Below are 21447 nucleotides of genomic sequence, written 5' to 3' on the forward strand. Positions count from 1 at the left end.
AATTCTTTTACTTGATCCCAAGTCACGTGCTGCAGGTTTTACAGACACATTTAAATCGGCACTTGTTCCTTACCCAATGAATTTACAGTCTAAGACTCAGGACAACAGGAGTAGGACAAGAGTTAATAAGAAGGTGCTCAGTTCACTGCTCCAAATGCAGTCTTGTTTTATGGTTTTACATCTTTCTTTGAGCACAGAGATGGCTGCATTTGCTCCCCAAGGAGTGCAGCTGCTTTCAGTGTCCCTGAATATGAACTCATAAGCCCCAAATATGTGGTTTCTATGCCACATTTCTTCATGGTCTAGATTTCTCAGGCAAAAGAGAAATTAATGTACAGTTTTTCTTTTTACTTAGGACAGAATGTGGTATTTTACGTATGACTTCATATAACTTGTTTTATCTACAAACTGATTTTCATTTGAGCATTCAAAAATTTCTTTTAGCATCATATAGGATTTCCCACTTATTTAGTAGATTTTTCTTAAACACTTTTGAGGAATATATATTCTGTAGCAGATTATTCCGCTTATAAAAGTAAAGTTTATTACTCCATTTAATGCAAAATATTTCAGAAGTGAAATTCTGCATCCCATCTGTCCCATCTCTCTGCTGTTTTCAACAAATGCTTGTTTCTGTCTGTTTTCTTAAGCTCAAACTAATCTTAAATGATTTCGGAGAAAAGGGTGAGTTTTGCGTTTTCTTTTTGAAGACAGAGATGTTTAAAAATAAAACAGATTGAGAATATGCAGTGCAACATATTCATAGATTAACAAAGGAAAAGTAAATTCTGCAAAACAGTTCTCTCGAAACAATTTGACTAAAAATACTTTGTAGAATTCTGTGGAGCAGAATGTAGCAATGTAGCACTTGTGTATTGTAGGTCACCTGTCTGCATGACGATCTATATGTGATCCACATCTTTCAAAATAGTGCAAAGTAGCACTCTTGATTTGCTAGCATATGTGATGATATGGGTTTTTTTATATTAAATCTACAATGGGAAAAAGGATGAATTTGGAAGAACTAACCTTTTCTGATTGACAGTAATAGATAGCTCTTTGGTGTTGTCTGTTAATTAATATGGTCTCTTTTACTTAATTTTCCTAGTGTCTGTCTGTAGCTATAGCCACCTTTTGCTCTCTAAGCCATGGAGTTTTAAAATAAAATATACTACATCCTACTCTATCCTCCTTTTTTCACTATGACAGTTATCTAAATAATAGACATAATAGACTTGTTCATGGTAAAATACATATTCTGCCTGCTTATTAATTCTGAATGCCACTTGTTAATATACTTTCCTCCAAAAGGGGTTCTCCTTGCAGATACATAGATGTGAATTTACATTGGGAGTGTGTTCCCAATAGCAAGGAGGGCTGCTCTGACTGATCCCTTCTAGACTCTTACTCTAATGGCACTCTGAGCTGCCATTCCCCTGCTTCACTTGTGTTTTTTCCACTGCTCAATTTGTATGAAGTACTAAGTTCATTAAAAATAAATGAGAAAAGTTTAGAGAGAATTTTAGACTAAGAATCCTATTAAATAAACACCATATACATAGGGAGGGAAAATTATAGCATTTTTCATACATTAACCATTTTTCAAATGGAGAGAGAATAGGTATTGTTTCTCACTCTGCTTGTATGTCTAAATAAAAGCATTGTTTACTTCAATAATACTTGTGTTCCACAATTACATATGAAAATCTGCTGTAGCAGGATACTTGAGTTAAAGTCCAGTAGGTAAATGGCCAGCTTAGTGCCTCCTGACTGGAACAGTCCTGGGCTCGTTGAGAATATAGCTTTGTATTATTTATGTCATTCTTTTTCAAGTTGCAACCATTTGCCTAATCAACAGTTAGTTGTACTTAAACATGTGATAAAGTGCAGTCTCATCCAAGGAACAGACACAGTTCAGTTTAACTTAAGTATTTCTAGTTTAATTGAATCATCAAATACAAGCTGTAGATGATAAACACATAATGTTGTCATTTTCTCCATGTAACTTTTTACAAATGATTTGTAGAAAGCTACTGTAGGTTAAACATTTTCTTCCAATGGAAGAACTAGGAATTATTGTAACAATATTCTTTCTCTTCATGTTCAGCTGCTGAATAGCCTTTGAGAATCATGTCACAGCCAGAACAGTGTCAGTGCTTTATAGAAATCTGACTGAGAGGACTGATGTTGGTACACTATTACACAGAACTATCAACAACTGGTCATCTTTTTTTGTTTGTTTTGGTTTTGGTTTTTTTTTAACTGGGAGGATAATGAATCTGATGAGAGAGAAACTTAGTTTTTGAATAAAAAGATCTCACAATTCTAGTTTCGACCTGACAGGACCCACAATCCTAAAAAAAAGGTTGTCATTTGAATTCTTCCTCAATAAAAGATGCAGCTGCTTAGAGTACTGACTATGAAATTATGTATATGAGCATATCTTAAAAGGAGGAATAAAACTGTCTTTCAGTGGAGCAGAATAATTTGATAGTGACACTCCATGCTTGGAAACTGTAAGATGCAATTTTACACTGCTTTGAGTACAAGTACCTTTTGAGCTGTCATGCAGAAATGGTTTCTCTACTCGAAAATGGGGTTTTCCTTTTATCTTTCAGGGATGTGTGCCTGTCACTCTCCGTTGCCATCAATACATGGAACTGTGATTGTACTTGGGGCAGGAGACACTGCTTTTGACTGTGCAACATCTGCTCTGCGCTGCGGAGCTCGTCGCGTGTTTGTGGTCTTCAGGAAGGGATTCACTCATATCAGGGCTGTCCCAGAAGAGGTAAAATGGAATAGCAGCATTTCTAAGAAGGCATTTTGGTTATTTCTATGTGACCTGAAAGTGTACTATAGATAGTTAACAGACATCTCCTAAAGGTTGTGTTTATAAGAATGCTCCTAAAATGCATGAATGTTTATTAAAGATCTGAGGCTCACTTTGTGTACTCTTTATTTAAATAATTTTCCACTGTTGTATCTGTTTCCTGACAAGTCAGAGAGGTGCATTTGCAAGCAGGGGGTAGAATTTCTTGTAAATTAGAAAATGAGCTAAAATTTTTAATCTTGGAATCAAACAGCCACTAGAGGATTGCAGATAATTTTTCAGATCATGGTTAGATCCTGGAATGATACCTTCAGGCTGTTGTTTAAGCAATCTCAGTGATTCTGATATTGCCTTTTGAGCCTATAAAAGGTTTTCTTTCTTTCCTTTCCTTTCTTTCTGGTAAAAAAATTACTTACTGTGATTTTGGCTTTGAATCACTGCCAGTGACAGTGAAGCAATGATATTCATCACATATTTCAGCATCTAGTCTAATGTTTAGTTTGGCTTTGGACTTCGGCATTTATCAGGTCATCTGGACATTTTGAAACTGATTCTCCTTCTTCAATTTATATGTACTACAGGAGGTTTTTTTTGGATTATATTTTCTTATTTTGGTGGTCTTTTTCTGTTTTCATGTATTTGGTACATTATGCTTTTATATACTTGAGGATAGCAGGCCATCTAATGCATCTTTATCACAAGATTTATGGTAGTTGGTCATCTGTTTCAAGAAGGTGGGCACCTTAGATCTTCCCGAGGGGGAATGGAGCTGCAAAGAAAGTAACAGAGGATTTCTTGGTGCATGATTTACTTCTGTTGCACTTCAGTCAAGAGTTCTAGACACAGTGGGATTATGGAAGACATTGCACAGACTCATGTGCTATTCAGATTCTTACTATAATCAGTTGTCACTCTGAACCAAAATCTTTGGTAGAAGCCTGGGTAAATTTCTAAAAGTTGTCAATGTTGGTACTCATCCAGTCATGCAGTGGGCCTTGAAAACAGTAAAATAAAAGCAGATTCATATAGTAATAGCCATGCTAGAATCATGTCGGGTGGGATATTACACATTCAAAAAAGTTCTGGTGTAAAATAGAGACAGTCATATTGTGAAGGCAATTGACTTAAGCAGTTTTACCACAGCAGAGATTCAGAAGATCTTAAGTCTGGATTGTCACTCAGAAAACTGTTGCTTTTTAAAAAATCTTAAAATCATAGTAAACACAAATCTGGGCATGGACTAAGTTAATACTATGCCATTTCTTAAAACACACAGATAATTACGTAAGTGAAGTCTTTTGCCCTCAAAGGAGTTAAACATATGCAAAGTAATGGAACAATAAGAAAATATATTGGAGAAATATTTGCCTTGAAAATTTACCTACTGACCCTGCTTGATTTAATAGCATGAGAGGCTCTGAAGCTGGCAGTAAGTTGACTGTGTGCATACTGGACACTGCTGATTTCTACCATAGAAGAATCCATGGTAGCCTCTTCAGTCAAAAAATGTTTTCTGGTTGGTTTGTTTGGGGTTTTTCTTTATGAAAACACAGCATAGTTAAAGTTATATATTTTATTGCTTCTACTCTACAGATGGAACTTGCAAAAGAAGAGAAGTGTGAATTTCTGCCTTTCCTCTCTCCTCGGAAAGTTGTTCTTAAAGGTGGACAAATTGTTGCTATGGAATTTGTTCGAACTGAACAAGACAGTGATGGAAACTGGAGAGAAGATGAGGATCAGGTTGTCCGTCTGAAAGCCGATGTGGTGATCAGTGCCTTTGGCTCCATTTTGAGTGACAATAAAGGTAACCCGAACTAATGCAAATACTGATTGTTATTTTAGCTGCAGCCATGTCCTGTCCTTCGACAGTTTTGTGAAATGGCTCTTGTGGAGGTTACGCCGCTTGTGACTGCTGGTCCTCTTACGGGAATTTGTCCTTCAGGTACACCTTTTAGAAAAAAACTTGAGGGTCTGGTAACTAGGCAGTTCTCTGCATATTGCTGTGTAGAGCTGGAACTCAGCATAGAAGTACAGTTCCAGCATATATTTTTCTTCTCAATGCAAGTGGGATCTCAGAGAAACTCTTGGGAATTTCTTCTGGTCTCATTAATTAACTCTAGAGAAACTCATTATATTACATCTTTAAGCTGAACTGATCTGATCGCTGCGATCTCTTTTTTTTTTTTTTTTAATCTAACAAATTAAACAGGAATTGAAACATTCATTATTCTGGTTCAGCTGGTCTGGGTATTACTTATTTCTTGTGCATATACGAGAAAACTGTGACTTCTCTCTTAGACAATATTTCTTAGTTGCACTTTACAAGGTTTAGTCTTAAAAATTAGCAATTACTTAATTTTGTATTAAAGATGCAGAAATTGGCACATTGATGACATTTCAGAGATTGGACGAATTGTCTGCATTTAGCAGGGAGTTGAACATGCAATGCAGCTAAAAACATGGGAACTGAGCAAGATTTATAGAATGTTCTCTTCTAACACTAGGTTAGACTTAGAGTTCAGGCAAATACATTGAATGTGCCTCAAAAGTTAAAAACACTGACTCAGCAGAAGACACATTGATAAAATGAATAGATCTTCAGCTTGGAGACGGTCATGTAGGTTAGCAGGTTCTGAAAGTCTTAGTAATCAATGTGCCTGCCTCTCCAGGGCATGGTCATGCCAGCCAATTAACCCATGACATGTTGTCATGGTCCATTGGGTATAAATGCTCTGACAGAGGACTTGGCAAGTGCATCAGATTGTGCAAGACCAGAAAATTTGGTATTCAAAATTTCCTAGCATAATGTGCTTTTGTGAATCTTTGCAGTCAAGGAAAAAGGTAAATCTAAAGTGATCTAAGCCTGCTCTAAACCTGAATGATGTACTCAGCACTCCCTGCTCCACATCCAGCTGTATAGAATGGTAAACCATCATGCAACCATGAGAAGAGTCTAAACCCTCTCCTACGGTAAAAACAAGGATCAGCCTGGTATTTTGAAGAACATGTGAATTGAATTCCAGGAGCAGTCCTATCTTGTGTGTGCTACTATTGCTTTGGGATAGTTTCCTGCATCCTAGGCTGTTTCTAGATAGCAACTGCACCCAGCTACGTACAGTGCTGATTACTCAGGGCTGCCTCCTGCCCTGCCAGTACCTCCTGCTCTACAGGGCACAGGAGGTGCAGGCTGTGTTTCTTTGAGAGAACAGACTGCCATTCCTCTTGGAGCTGTATTGCTGTGGAAAGACTCTGGCATTTGTGTGGGTCATACTTCAGGGCCCAGTCTAATTTCCAGGAAGCAAGGAGAAGATGATTTAAGATTTTTTTAAGAGATTCATTAACTACTGTGATAGTGGCATTGATTGACTGAGAATTTTGGAAAATTTTTTTGGTGTTGTTTTTAAAACCCTGTGTTTAAGGGTTTTGGAAGGTTTTCTAGACCCTCATGTGGTAAATCAATATTAACCTATGCAATCAGTGTATTTTTTTGTGATTCATAGACCCTATGATACAGGAGTGATTCTGTTTTCTCCCACATTAAAAATTACCTCAGTTAAAAGACTGAACTTACTGTGTTGCTTAGCCATAATACTGTGCCGGTCTTGTATTTCCTAGGGTGCATTCAAAGTCTAAATTAATTGTTGAGAGGTTTTTAAATAGGAACATAAAATGGGAGGGGAACAAAGTCATGCAGTGAGCTGATCATGAGAGAAGAGAGTAATTTACTTTGGGGGTGAGCAAAACACCTCAGTTTCACGCTGTATATTGGGTGAAACTGCTGTTAGAAAAGCAATCAAAAAGGAAAAATGCAAGTCATTTGTTTTGGATGTTGTGAAAGTGAAAAGAAACTAAGACTTGAGTGCATAAAGTGCTTATTTTGACCATACCATTTCAGTTGCTTTTAAGTATTTTTTTTTTTTTTTTAAGCTGTCTTAATGGAAGTCAGATTTTCTTTTCACCATTGAGCTGGATTACAACCAAAACTCCAGACTACCTCAGTGTATGTAACAAAAAGAAATGAAAAAGAAAAAAACACAACACCAAAACATCTTGTCTTCTTAGTGCTTTGTTGTGGTTTTTTGTCTGTGTGGTTCATTGTTTTTTCTAAATGAAGCACAATTCTGTGTTCAAGAGATGAAAATATTCAGGTATTCTCCATCAAAAAATGGAGATGAAAATACTGGAGGTATTCAAATCTGGACAATGCCATGAGCAAACTGATTTGACTTGGATCTTGATCTAACTTTGAATGGAATGGACTAGGCAACCTCCAGAGGGCCCTTCTAGTCTCAATTATTCTGTGACTGGGTGACTCAGGTGCAGGTTGAATAAACATGTTAATTGCTGCTCATACAAAGAGCTCTATTAATTGATCTAATTCGTAAGGCACCTGGGGGAACTGCAGATGCAGTATTGGTATGGGCTAAGACAGCAGGTTATGTCCTATGAATGCTGGTTCTACTGATACAAGAATAAAGAAAATACTGTCAAAACGAAAGCGATTAAAATTAGACTTAGCCCCAGTTCAACAAAGTGTTCAGGGCAGCTTTGATGCTCATGTTTGAAAGTTTTATGAGGAGCCATAAGTGTGTGGGTGACTGAGCAGAAATAGCTCAAAGGTTAGAAAGTTTTATCTAGTCTATTATCCTCAACAAGATGTTTCCTATTTTTGCATGGTAACTATTAAATCTGCAAATGAGATTCCATGCATTCACAATAGGTATTTAGTCATTTTTGTTTCTTTAAAATAAATGTCGATTGTGTTTTTAAGCAGCAGTTCTAGTGGTTATTCATCCTCCCATTGGTAATCATATAAATGCATCACTTAAAAAAACTGACTCCTAGGTTCATTTTATGCTCCTGAAGTTGCTTATAGACAAAACAGGGAAGGTGCCTTCTAGACTGTTTTAAGAAGGTTACCATTTTACTAAAACCAGTAGAACAGCCCAACAAATTGTTCAAATCCAACTACTGCAGATGGAATAAGAAAAATGTTTTGCTTCTTGAAAAAAATTTTTTTGCAAGTACAAGCTGCTTTATTTTAACTGCAAAGCTTACCAGAGCCTTCAAGCCATCATAACTGACCCACAAAATTAAAGAGCTGTGAGAGGAATTTTGTACTTTTCCTCCGGTTCCTGCTTTTTTGCGGTTTGTTATTTTTAAGACCTAAAATGTATTAGTGAATTACTGAAATACCTTCTGTCACCATTCCAAATTGCAACTCAACATATACAATTGCAGTTCTGTGTACTCCCTCACACTGTTTTCAGCCTCTACATCCTACTTAACACCAATCCACTTGGTTTTAAAGTCTGAACTTTGAATAACCCTTTTCTAATCTATTTCCTTCTGATTAGCAAAGGGAACGATTTTTTTGAGACATTCATTAACTACTGTGATAGTGGCATTGATTGACTGAGAATTTTGGAAAATTTTTTTGGTGTTGTTTTTAAAACCCTGTTTTTAGGGGTTTTGGAAGGTTTTCTAGAACCTCACGTGGTAAATCAATAATGTGGTAAATAAATAATGGACTGCAAAATTTTGGAACAAATGCCCTTGTTCTGATTTATTTTCATGAATTTCCAAGGAGAACCGTGGAGAAAGTATGGAAAATAGCGCTCAAAATGCACTACAAAATTCATTGCAGAACAAGGGAGTAAGCCAGAATAGGGAACTGGCAACCTAAGTTTAGTTTGATGCTCTGTTTATCAGGCAGCAGTAAAGAGGAAGAATTCCCATGTAACCAGAACACTGAATCTTAGCATGATAATGTCTATTTTATTTTCCTGGAGAGGCAAAAAAGAGAAATGCAAAAATATCCAAGAAAACTCCAAGTACCGCCTTTGTAAAAAAACCCCAGAAATAGTAAGTTATTTGTGAACCAAAATATGATTTATGAAAATGTTGGTAGTAGCTAGCTCTTGCATCGTGACTGAAGAGCAAAACTTTATTTCTTAATTCCAGGAATCAGTCACAACTTTCAGATATTTTGCTTTTACTTTTAGTACAACTGTCATCTTGCTTGGAAACTGCAGCAGCTTACTGCTCCCCTAGAATAGTTCAACATACAGTAAAGATAACTTTTCCCAAGTTGTTTACAATTTTATTCTTTAACCCACTCCTACTTAATTTTTATTTCTACAGTTTGAGAAGCATTTTCTAGGGAACAAAGGAAAAAAGGTTTGCAGAGCTCTGACCTCATAAGTGGAAAAGATTTTAGTTTAGTTATAGAACTTCAAATGGCACAGAAACCAGGAGTTCCAGAACCTGGAAGGAGTGTTGAGTTTCTTTGTACAGCCTGCTCAGACCACTGGGTAGCTTTGACTGCAGAGCACTGAAGCCTTGACTATCTAATGAGAGTAAAGGGGAGGAAGAGAGGCTGTGATACCCCAGCTGGGAATGCCCTGGCATCTCTGTGGTAGCACAGCATCTGCCTCACACCAACAGGCTTTAAGTCATCAGATTTGTAAAAATAATTTTTATGTAAAACTGAAATTTATATACATTCAAAAGATTCGTATTGAAATAGGTAGGAGTTTTCCTGCTGAGTGATTTGGAATAGGATTTTTCTCCACAAATAGATTTATTGAAGGAGTTTGGGTGCAGCAGTTCCACACTGTGTTTCACACTTTCCCCCTTGAACAAGTTCAGAAACCAGCTGAGGTGGTGAAATATCTGAAAGAGAAATACAATGACAATTCTAATGAGAACAAGCTCCTTGCAATATGTTGGGCTTTGGCATATGCCTATCGCACACTGCAGCAGGTAATGGTAGAGAGGCAGGAAGATAAATCAGCAAAGCCTGCAGACACCCCAGTCACTCAGACTGCAGCCACACCAGACGGCAAGCCCAAACCAGATGGAGAGTCTAAGCCATTGACAGTGGCTCCTGTCACCAGGAGAAAACACACAACCAAAACTGATCGCCCAGTGAAAGATGAGGATAATGCAGGGGAAGGAACCTCAAAACCACCAACTGACTCAGGCACAGAAACCATTACTGAGTCCATGTCCATAAAGGACCTTCACAGCCTAAGAAAGGACTACACCCGAAGGTCTGATGAATCCATACTAAGTTGGATGGTCCGTATTTGGGATGCGGCAGGTGATGATGTGATGCTGGACGGTGCTGAAGCAAGGCATTTGGGATCCCTGTCACAAGATCCAGTGATCGACCAAGCGATGATAAGGGGGGGCTGACTCTGCCAGTGTCTGGAGATGGGTTTTGACAGGCATGATTGAAACATAAATGTGCAGAGATGGTCTCTACATGCAGCAAACCCCGTGGAAGACCACAGAACAAGGGATCCAGTGCCTGAGAGAACTAGGGGTGGTAGAGATTGTCTTCACAGATGACCCAGGATTGAGGAGTCCAGACCGGGTCAGAGTTAATCCATTCATGTGGCGAAAACTCATATGACTTGGGCCACAAGAATACACTTCTGCTTTAGCAATAATGAAACCGAACTATGGTGCGAATGAGACCATGCAGGATATGGCAGTGAAGCTCCGAGCATATGCAGACTCTGTACATGGCCCAACACATGCAAAAATCGCAGCTGTGGAAACACGTGTGCAGAAAATGGAAGATAAGATGGAGAAGAGTCTCCAGGAGATTAAGAAGGAGATCAAAGAGGGCCTTCTCCAAATCTCAGTGGTACAGATCAGAGATTCCGATACCAAATGCGGACGTTCCCAAGAGAGAAAGTACGTTCCACGAAGTGAGCTGTGGGATTTGCTGTGTGACAGTGGGGAAAACATGAGGAAGTGGGGTGGACAATCTACTTCTGCTTTGGCAGCACAAGTGCGTGAATTGAAGGAGCACAAGTCGCAGAAAGGAAGTTCTACCAAAAAGGAAGTAGCTCCAGTTGCCTGTAGCCAAACTGCCGGAAATGATGGAAAAGACGATGACATGTCCGATTCCCATGAAGGAACCTCTAAGATGCAGGCCCAGGGAAAGAAGGATAACTAGGCATAGAGGGGCCCTGCTGCTAGCCAGGTAGAGGTCAGGGAGAACCGTGTTTTTTTGACTCTGTGGATTCGTCGGCCTGGTACATCAGAACCACAAAAATAGGATGCCTTGGTTGACACTGGTGCGCAGTGTACAATAATCCCATAGCAACACGTGGGTGTAGAATCTGTTTCTATTGCTGGTGCAACAGGTGGATCACAAGATTTGACCTTGGTGGAAGCTGAGGTGAGCCTGACCGGAAATGAGTGGAAGAAGCATCTCATTGGGACTGGCCCAGAGGCCCCGTTTGGGCATAGACTTCCTCCGAAACGGGTATTTCAGAGACCCAAAGGGACTCAAGTGGGCTTTTGGAATAGCTGCTGTGGAGATAGAGGGCATTAAGCAACTGAACACTTTGCCTGGACTATCAGAGAACCTATCTGCAGTGGGCCTTCCGAAGGTGGAAGAACAAAGAGTACCAACTGCCACCTCAACAGTGCATCGCCAACAGTACCGGACAAATCGAGATGCTGTGATCCCCATCCACAAGATGATCCGCGAGCTGGAGAGTCAAGGGGTGGTCAGCAAGACCCACTCACCTTTCAACAGTCCCATCTGGCCTGTGTGCAAGTCTGACGGGGAATGGAGATTGACTGTGGACTATCGTGCCTTGAATGAAGTGACTCCACCGCTGAGCGCTGCCGTGCCGGGCATGTTGGAGCTCCAGTACGAGCTGGAGTCCAAAGCAGCAAAGTGGTACGCCACTATTGACATTGCTAATACATTTTTCTCCATTCCTCTGGCAGCGGAGTGCAGGCCTCAGTTTGCTTTCACCTGGAGGGGTGTGCAGTACACCTGGAACCGACTGCCCCAGGGGTGGAAGCACAGTCCCACCATTTGTCATGGACTAATCCAGACTGCACTAGAAAAGGGTGAGGCTCCAGAACATCTGCAGTACATCGATGATATCATTGTGTGGCGGAACACCGAAACAGAAGTATTTGAGAAAGGAGAGAAAATCATCCAAATTCTCCTGGAAGCCGGTTTTGACATCAAGAAGAGCAAAGTCAAGGGACCTGTTCAAGAGATCCAGTTCCTGGGAGTAAAGTGGCAAGATGGGCGACATCAGATTCCCACCGAGGTCGTCAATAAGATCACAGCAATGTCTTCACCAACCAACAAGAAGGAGACGCAAGCTTTCCTAGGTGCCATAGGCTTTTGGCGGATGCATATTCCTGAGTATAGCCAGATTGTGAATCCTCTTTACCTGGTTTCCTGCAAGGAGAACGATTTCTATTGGGGCCCTGAACAGCAACAAGCTTTTGCCCAGATCAAGCAGGAAATCGCTCATGCAGTAGCCCTTGGCCCAGTCAGGACAGGACCCGAAGTGAAGAATGTGCTCTACTCTGCAGCCAGGAGCCATGGTCTGTCCTGGAGCCTTTGGCAGAAGGTGTCTGGTGAGACTCAAGGTCGATGACTGGGATTTTGGAGCCGATGCTACAGAGGGTCTGAAGCCAACTACACCCCAACAGAGAAGGAAATCTTGGCAGCCTATGAAGGAATCCAAGCCGCCTCAGAGGTAATGGCACTGAAGCACAACTCCTCCTGGCACCCCGTCTACCGGTGCTGGGGTGGATATTCAAAGCAAAGGTTCCCTCTATCCACCATGCCACCAATGCCACATGGAGCAAATGGATTGCTCTCATCACACAGCGCACCCATATCGGAAAACTGAATCGCCCTGGGATTTTGGAAATAATCACAAATTGGCCTGAAGGTGAAAACTTTGGTCTCACTGATGAAGAGGAACAAGAACAAGTGACACGTGCTGAAGAAGCTTCACCGTACAACCAACTGCCATCAGAAGACACACGCTACGCTCTTTTCACTGGCGGTTTTTGTCGCATCGTAGGGATGAAACAAAAGTGGAAAGCAGCCATATGGAGTCCCACATGACAGGTTGCAGAAGCTACTGAAGGAGAAGGTGGATCAAGCCAACTCGCTGAACTCAAAGCTGTTCAACTAGCCCTGGACATTGCTGAAAGAGAGAAGTGGCCAAAGCTCTACCTCTACACTGATTCATGGATGGAAGCCAATGCTCTGTGGGGATGGCTGGAAAAATGGGAAAAAGCTAGTTGACAGAGTAGGGGAAAACCAATCTGGGCTGCTGAAGAGTGGAAAGACATCGCTGCCCAAGTAAGAAAGCTAGTTGTGAAAGTCCGCCATGTAGATGCCCATGTCCCCAAGAGTAGGGCTAATGAGGAACACCAAAACAACAAACAGGTAGATCAGGCTGCAAAGATAGAAGTGTCACAGATAGACTTGGATTGGAAACATAAAGGAGAGTTGTTCTTAGCTCGATGGGCCCATGGTGCCTCAGGGTCATCAAGGCAGAGATGCCACCTATAAGTGGGCACACGAGACCGAGGGGTGGATCTAACCATGGACAGTATCTCCCAGGTGATCCATGATTGTGAGACATGCGCTGCGATCAAGCAGGCCAAGCGGGTGAAGCCTCTGTGGTACGGTGGGCGATGGTCCAAATACAAGTATGGGGAGGCCTGGCAGATTGATTACATCACACTGCCTCAAACCCGCCAAGGCAAGCGCTATGTGCTCACAATGGTAGAAGCCACCACAGGATGGCTGGAGACCTACCCTGTGCCTCATGCTAGTGCCCGGAGCACCATCCTGGGCCTGGAAAAGCAAGTCCTTTGGAGACATGGTACCCCTAAGAGAAGTGAATCTGACAATGGGACTCATTTCAAGAACGGCCTTATAAACACCTGGGCTAGAGAACATGGCATTGAGTGGGTGTACCACATCCCTTACCATGCACCAGCTGCAGGCAAAGTGGAACAGTGCAATGGATTGTTGAAAACCACCCTGAAGGCACTAGGTGGGGGAACTTTGAAAAATTGGGAGCAGCATCTGGCAAAGGCCACCTGGTTAGTTAACACCTGAGGTTCCACCAATAGAGCTGGTCCAGCCCAATCTGAATCCCTGCATACAGTAGATGGAGATAAGGTCCCAGTAGTGCATGTCAGAGGTCTGTTAGGAAAGACTGTTTGGGTTAATTCCACCTTGAGTACAGACAAACCCATCTGTGGGGTTGTCTTTGCTCAGGGACCTGGTTGCACATGGTGGGTAATGCAGAAAGATGGAACAACACGTTGTGTACCACAGGGAGATCTGATTGTTGGGTGAAAACCACCTGTAATGTGAAATGCCTGTGTACCGCTGCTTGCTGAGTGTCACTGTCACTGTCTGTACATAGCTGTACGTATATATGTATGTACTGGGGTGTGTGTGTAGAGTTAGAATATATTAGTTTGGGCATTGAGTCAACGATATGGGATAAGGGGTGGAATGTCTTGGGGTGACTTTATGATGTGTATCCCATATCGCTGCCCTGTGCCCAGGAATTAATTTTTATGCCTTTTTATGCCTTTAAACTGAGCCTGAGAGGAGGAAGGAAAAACTGAGCAAAAATTTTTCAAAGCAGTTTGCAGCTTGTTCAAGGTCACACAGAGATAGGGACTTTTCTTTCCAGCTGCAGCAGGGGAGGGAGGAGGCACCTGGCTTGCGGTTGCCCGGTTTTGGCCAGTAGTTCAGTTTCTTTTTCTCCGGAGAGAGACTGAGAGTTGAACTTTTTTTCCTTCCCTGGAATTTCGGATTTTCTCCCTTTTCTACTGGACTGCTTCAATATCAGAGCACATCGGGAGGACTTTCCACTGAGCGCAGAGGGCCTGGCCCTGGGCCAAGTCCCAGCTCCGAGGCGAGCAAAGGGAGGACTCTAACACTTTCCCAGGTTTTTTCTCCACAGTGAGAGATTTTATTATTTAGCATTATTATCCTTTTCCCATGTGTTTGTTAAATAAATAGTTTTTATCTCTTTCATTTTCCTTTGAGGAAAATTTATTTTTTCCCGAACCTGGTGGGGGAGGGGTGGTGACCTGCCTTTCTCAGAGGATATATTTCTAAATTTGGCCAAACTGGTACGCACACGCTGAAATGATTACCCATTTCCAATATCCAGAAGTGGCTTCATGATGATTTCTAAAGCCCTTTTTACTTAGGGCAGAAACTCTGATAGACATCAGACACTTTTACTTGCTGGTGACAGAAAACAAAGTCAGTAGCAGCTTGCAGGATGACCCTTTCCCAGCGTAGCTGGACTCAGCTTTGTCCAGTCAAACCACTTTTTAATCCTGTTCAGTACACTAGTGGGGTAGAGAATGTTGGAAGCATGATCGTGCCTTTCTTTATTTGCTGGGCATTTAGACTGGGCAGTGTCAGCAGTTAATCTGTTAGTGCATGTGACAGCTGTAATTATACATTTTAGAATCAGAAAGTTACAGTATATTTGTATTTTTCAGAAGTAATGCTACTATTCACTTTAAAGGAATTCCGTAAGATGGATATCAAAAGTAACATTAATGAGCTACTAAAGCTAAAATTATAGGAACTTACAAAATTGGTTAAACATAAAAACCATTAAACTGTTTATTGAAGCTTCACAGATATACTGCAGCTAATGAGCATTTCTGCTATTTAAATAAGCCCAAATTGAACACACATTACATGGATGCATAATTAGTCATGGCAGTCACACAGAGACTCACTTTTAAAGCTTTATTTGAGGAATCTTTTCCATTTGATTTGTTTTGTTAATTAAAATATTTTTTCTGTATTCACTTATATTTTAATATTGCTTTTGCAAATGCTATAATTTGCTGCTGTGTTTCCATTTGTGTTTGTTTGCTCTGTGAATATAGCAAATTTGGAAAATATATTCAGCACTGTTCTTTTGTTTGGTGTTATTTGTGTTAGTATTACTTGATAGCAGTAGAATAATTAAATTGTATGTTGTCTTTCATCCAGAAGGATCTTTTCAAATGATATATAATGTCTCACTAGACTGTGGAGGAGAAGGCAGCATAAACACAGGATTGTAGTTTAAATTTTCAAGAGAAAAGCTATGTTAGTTTTAAACTTTGAGGACTGAAACTGTGAGGGTGAAGGTTTTAAAAGATATTCTTTACCTCTGTCCCAAATCGTGCACCAAACATTAAATATCTGGTTTGCTTGTTGTTCAGTGTCAAACACCAATTCAGAGAACCAATAGTTCAAGCTCATGTTTGGCTCTTGGACACTCTCTCACCCTTGCAGGGACAGAGAAGGGACTTCCCTTTGTGAAGACCAAAGTTCTCCCCTTCTTTGTGCAGGTAGTCTAGGAGGTGGCCCCTTCAGCCTCTCAGTTGCACCAGGTATCAGATCCAAATTGTGAGGATGTTAGGAACTCTTATATAAAATGCTGTTGAACCGTGCCCTTTTTTTTTATATAACCTAAATCTTGGAGATTATGAGAAAGACAGAAAGAAATAGCAGTTGGATGCCATGTCAACCTTGCCACCAGGGAAATGTTCTTTCTCAATTTTAAAAATACTGATCAGGCAGACAAATCCCCAGGCCTGGAGAGAGAGCTGTTTCAGGTGAACATATGTTGGGCATTCTTCACATTCAAAAAGCTTTTGGTATAATTATGTCCAGACAGCTATTTTAGAACAAAGCAATTCAAAGAGATTTGAGAAATGTAATAGATCCAGGATAACAGAGGTAATACCCTATTTTTCCACAAGATGAAATAAGTAGTCAGAACTTCCAGTTTTACATCATTTTGTCTGAAAAACTACCTTTTCGACAGCATGTTGTCCTCAGACACCTTTACTGTGGTTCAGTCCTGTCTCAGAGAGACATAAGTCATCTATTAAATCCCCACTACCAAATCCTGCAGTACCAAGTTCTCCTCTGTTTTTTTCCAAACATGTCCTTACAAGCCTGTACATATTTAAGTTGTGAGGGTTGTCTAGATCACATGCTGAGACAGTACAACTGCATGTAATAAGTTATCTTATATATGACAAATGTAAGATGATCAAAAGCTTTCTTGAAGTACAAACAGTCTGAGGCACAAAGAGAAAGTTAATGTATTGATTTCTGAAGGATTTTTAATAAAACTGCTATCAGCCAACTCTGTCCTTTAAAAAAACCCACACAAACAGAGAAAGCCCAAACCCAACCAAACCAAACCCCTCATTTTCCAGACAAAAATGTCTCACTCTAACGGTTGTGTTTCATGTGATCTTTCAATAATTTAGATATTTTTATAGGAAATAATTTCTTAAGTTTTTGAGTTTGTTGCTACCCAAATACTTTTTTTGTCAAGGCACATGTATATGCCAGGTGGAAGAGATTGTGCAAGCAATAGGTCTTGCAGATAGATTAAATACTTCTGGTAGAAAATCTGCTACAGTCTTGCAGCTTAAAACTGTCTTCTGTGACTCAGGCTTCTGAACAAGTTGCAAAAACGGTTTTTGAATTTGAGTCCTCTCGATGTGTTTGTAAATGCCAAGGATGAGGAGGAGAGCATAGGTGGGACAAGTAGGTGACAATGATTGTACCTTGCTTCTGGTTTAATAATTTTGCTCCTGATTATGCACAGCCTCCACTTTGAAATACACTCCTAATATCTGATTTGGAGGTGAAAGGAGACACAGAGCCTTGGAGGAAATCCCATCACTGCGATGCACAGGAAAGCTGCATTTGAAGCTTGCTCTGTACTGGGGCGTGTGCTGGGACAGTACCCTGACTTTGCCCTTTGTATTGGAGAAATCTTCATCTTCAACTGGCAGATTTCTCTTTTACATTTATGACAGTGCAGCTACATCAGTTTAATTGACCTTGGCAATCTGCATCTGCCAGTGGTATGTCCCTGAGAGACATTGCAAATTTAAGCTGCATTTTATTGCAGAATCTTCAGTACTGCAGACAAAGCTATATGGCCCCCCCTATTTTCATAGATGCCATCAAAATTTGCTAAAATATTTATTGAAAACATGAGTGTCTTAATGAAGCTCCTTTGAAGTGCCTTGTGAATATAATAATTCAAAAATATTAATGGAATATTTTTCTGAACATTTATTTGTATTTAATTACATTTATATAATGCCATGCAGTATAAAAGCATTTTTTTATTTTCACATCTACATTATTTTGAAGGACAATAATATTTTACATGCAAACTGCCTGTATGTGCTGTTCACTAATAGCATGAAAAATATTAAGATCTCCTAATGCATGCTTTAAAAAACATTCAGAAATTGTAGTGAAAAAGATACAAAAACACACTTTGTTCATGTAAGCATTTAATTTTGATTGTGGTTTTATGGTTTTATTCTTAATATGTGTAACAGGTTTTGAAGTGAGCCTTTCTTCCAGGATGTTCTGAGTTTGAATATTAAGTCAGGATGGTTTTGACTTTTATGAGAGATACCTTTTTCAGCATTAAATTTTGTTATTGTTATAGGCATATATTTGAGAGATTTTAGCAACAATTTTTTCTTTCTTTTATTAATGTATTTGTCATTTATTTAATTACAGTCAGAGAGGCCTTGGCACCTATCAAGTTTAACAGATGGGGTCTCCCTGAAGTAGACCCAGAAACTATGCAAACGAGTGAACCCTGGGTGTTTGCAGGGGGTGACGTTGGTGGTGTTGCTAACACTACAGTGGAATCTGTAAACGATGGAAAACAAGCTTCCTGGTACATGCACAGATACATACAGGTGACTTTTTTTGAAAGTGTTTTTCTCTTTCCCATTTTTATCTGCTTTTAGATACTTCTAAAAATAATTTCATTGTGGTTTTGATTAATTATACAAATTTTGAAAAACTATTACCTAGATTATCTGATGATTAGACCATTACAGATTCATTCAGCTTGGATCACATATTGGAGTTTGGGTAGATGAACTCAGCTTTCTTACATTATCTTAACACTAGAATTCAAGCAACATTTTCTTGGCCCCAGCTCTGAATTCCACTCAATAGTAGTAAGCCTCCCTGCACAACAGACACTTCGAGTAGAAGCCCTGATTGGGTAATTGGGAAAACTACTAAGCTCCAAAAGTATTAAAAAGTAAAATCTTCCAGTAGTCCATAAAGTAAAAATTAACTACTGCCAATGGTGTTACCTGGGGAAAGCATTTTTAGGTTACTAACAGTTTACAGAACTCTCAGATTGTCTACACTGGAATCCAAGTTTGCTCTGATGAGACTGATAAACTGAATACAAGAGCTTGACAAAAACTGAGTGCACATAGGCAAATAATGCAGTGCAGAATTTTCCTCAGAAATGTCAGGCATACAGACTTGAGAAACCTGGTAACTACGTGTCTCCCTTTGGTTCTCCTTTCATGTTGCTGACTGAGCACCTCTGCCCTGATTTTTCTAGTAAAAGAGCACTCCTCTAGTAGAGGAGCTGCAAAGGAGCCTCCCGAGACACAGAGACAGCCTGGAGAACCAGCTGACAAAAAGTGTGTTCATAGTGCAGGGAACTTTTAAGAAACATGATACATGATTCATTCTCCCACATAAAGAGATTTGAACAACTGAAGTTGGGACTGTAACAGCTCAATGTCTTTCTCCCCCATCCATCTGCTCAAAGCCTCTCTGATTGCATGTTTGTGCAATTTCATGCTGTTGGGGTCTGATTTCACTTCCTAAAAATACTTCAACTGAAAGCTTGTTGTTAGTATCTGTGCATATTTTTTCTCACTTGTTCTAAAGCACTGTTTGTGTCCTGCCTTCTTAGACCCTATGAAAATGCTGAGTGTGAAACATCTTTAATCCCTGACCTGCTTGCTTAGTTTCTCAGTGCACAGTGATTTTGGGTAACTGTGGTAGGGGAGAGAGGGTGTCTCCTCTTTTTTGTCTTCTTATTCAACCTCTTAGAAATACAGACATCACTTATAAAACCCTCCTTTATCATGTTGCTTCATCCTCAAAGCTTTTTTTTTCCCCCCCTCTGGAATGTATTTAATACTTTGGAAAAAATCTGAATAGTCATGGCTTGAGAATTAGAATTTTAAATCAAGCAGACTTGTGATATTAGAGCATTTCTGTTACCCTTTGCAGGTTTCAAGGCAGCTTATTCAACCTTACAGTCTCACCAGGAAGCTAATGGGAAAGCCTTACAGCAATCTTCACAGGAAAGTTTCCAAATGTCAAGTGTCACCTTTCCAGCTGTTAGATGAATGGGTTGCCCAAAGGCATTTATTTGGATGTGCAGCCCTTGTAAAATCTGGTTGCTGTGGTGCAAAATGCTGTAATTTGGCAATTTACTTCACCAGTGTTTGGACCTGGTAGAAATTTTAGTGACTGGAGGAGAGTTTGGTTTTAAAGAAGTTGTTTAGAGAAGGATAGTATTACCCTACTGTTTATAGGGACAGGTGTGTGCACGTGTGCGTGCCCTTGTGCCCTTGTGCACGCACTCAGTTCACAGCTGAACTGTATTCTGGAAACTTCCAAAAGCAAGTGAAAAAATGCCCTTACATACCACCTTATTCTCTCTCTGCTGTGAGGTTCTAAAGCAGGCAACCATCCTGTGATCTGAGCCTCTGAATCAAGTACATGTTAAATTTTAAATAAATGCATTGATACTATCTGTGTTTCAGTTAAGGAGTAAGTAGCCATTTCCAAAATCACCGACTATCTCAGCACCAGGATTTATAAATGATGCAGTCAGTCTTCATCAAAATAAAACTATTCCGTAGGATTTCTCAGCTAATCCAAGACCATGTCAAAGTGTAACTCAAACCCACCATCCTGACTCCTTGCAGAATGCACTGTTTGAACAGCATGCTGCTTGTATCCCAACCTACTCCAGGCAAAAGGCTAAGCGAACAGATGGGCCTGATATGTGCCCTGAAACTCCAGTCATTGCAAGCTCTGGCACATGGTCAAGTCAGGCGTGAGATCCAGACTCAAGGACTCTTCAGCAGAAATGCCTTATGTTCAGTACTGAGAGTTATTTACAGAAGCTTCTTGGCTGCTCTTATGCTGGAAACTTTCCATCATTAGTTGCCTAAATATCTCCTGCCTCTTAACATATTCCTCCCACTATATGAGGCATGGGTTCATCTCAGAAATTGTTGCCTGCAGCTGTGTCAGGTTAGTTTCTATAAACATGACCGGTCAAAGCCTAACTAAGGATAGTTGTAGTAGAACCTGTTAGGAAATGCAGTCAGTCTTCCTAGAACCGTTCCTTGCAAGTCTTTGGAGATCCAAACAGAATCAGCCCAATTCATGCAACTATCCACTACTCACATTTTCTCACAATTCAGCCTTCTTGTGTTATTCCATGAATGATGTAAAAATTTCAATTAAATAATCTTAGTGATTTATTTAGTTTGGGGATTGTAATCCTTAGCTTTTGTCCAACAGTGACTTTATGATCTTGTGCAGAAGCAATATAGGCTGCCGTTCTCTTCTGTGCCTCAGTTACCATTCATTTCTTTTTGTTCAGTGAATGGATTTAATAGTATAATAGTTACATTCAAGGTAACTCACAATTATTGCAGGATTAACTTTTAATTTTCTATGCCTATCTTGAGAGCAAAGATGCTCCAGTATTTTCTTCTTGGATGATTGTGCCAGTCTTAATGCCTCACTCCTACTCTATTCATACACTTACATGTGGACTGTTTTCCCATATATGACAGTCAAGCTTCCATCTTCTTCTCACTAAAATGCCTCTTTAAAAGTGACTTTTTTGTTCTGGTTCACAGTAAGTTTTCTTTTATTTAAATCTATTTTTCTTTAC

General features: G+C 40.0%; 1 protein-coding gene across 5 annotated transcripts in view; it reads left to right on the top strand.

The window, feature by feature from the left end:
• DPYD (dihydropyrimidine dehydrogenase) overlaps nucleotides 1-21447 on the top strand; it is a 359733-nt gene that overhangs the window by 167011 nt on the left and 171275 nt on the right. For all 5 annotated transcript variants that reach the window (XM_048312842.1, XM_048312844.1, XM_048312846.1 and 2 more), the window contains 3 exons: nucleotides 2619-2788; nucleotides 4424-4634; nucleotides 18225-18409. In XM_048312842.1, the coding sequence (XP_048168799.1) occupies nucleotides 2619-2788; nucleotides 4424-4634; nucleotides 18225-18409 (566 nt within the window). The remainder of the gene's footprint in view (nucleotides 1-2618; nucleotides 2789-4423; nucleotides 4635-18224; nucleotides 18410-21447) is intronic.

The sequence above is a fragment of the Corvus hawaiiensis genome, chromosome 9 (genome assembly GCF_020740725.1).
Source record: "Corvus hawaiiensis isolate bCorHaw1 chromosome 9, bCorHaw1.pri.cur, whole genome shotgun sequence".
Lineage (NCBI taxonomy): Eukaryota > Metazoa > Chordata > Aves > Passeriformes > Corvidae > Corvus > Corvus hawaiiensis.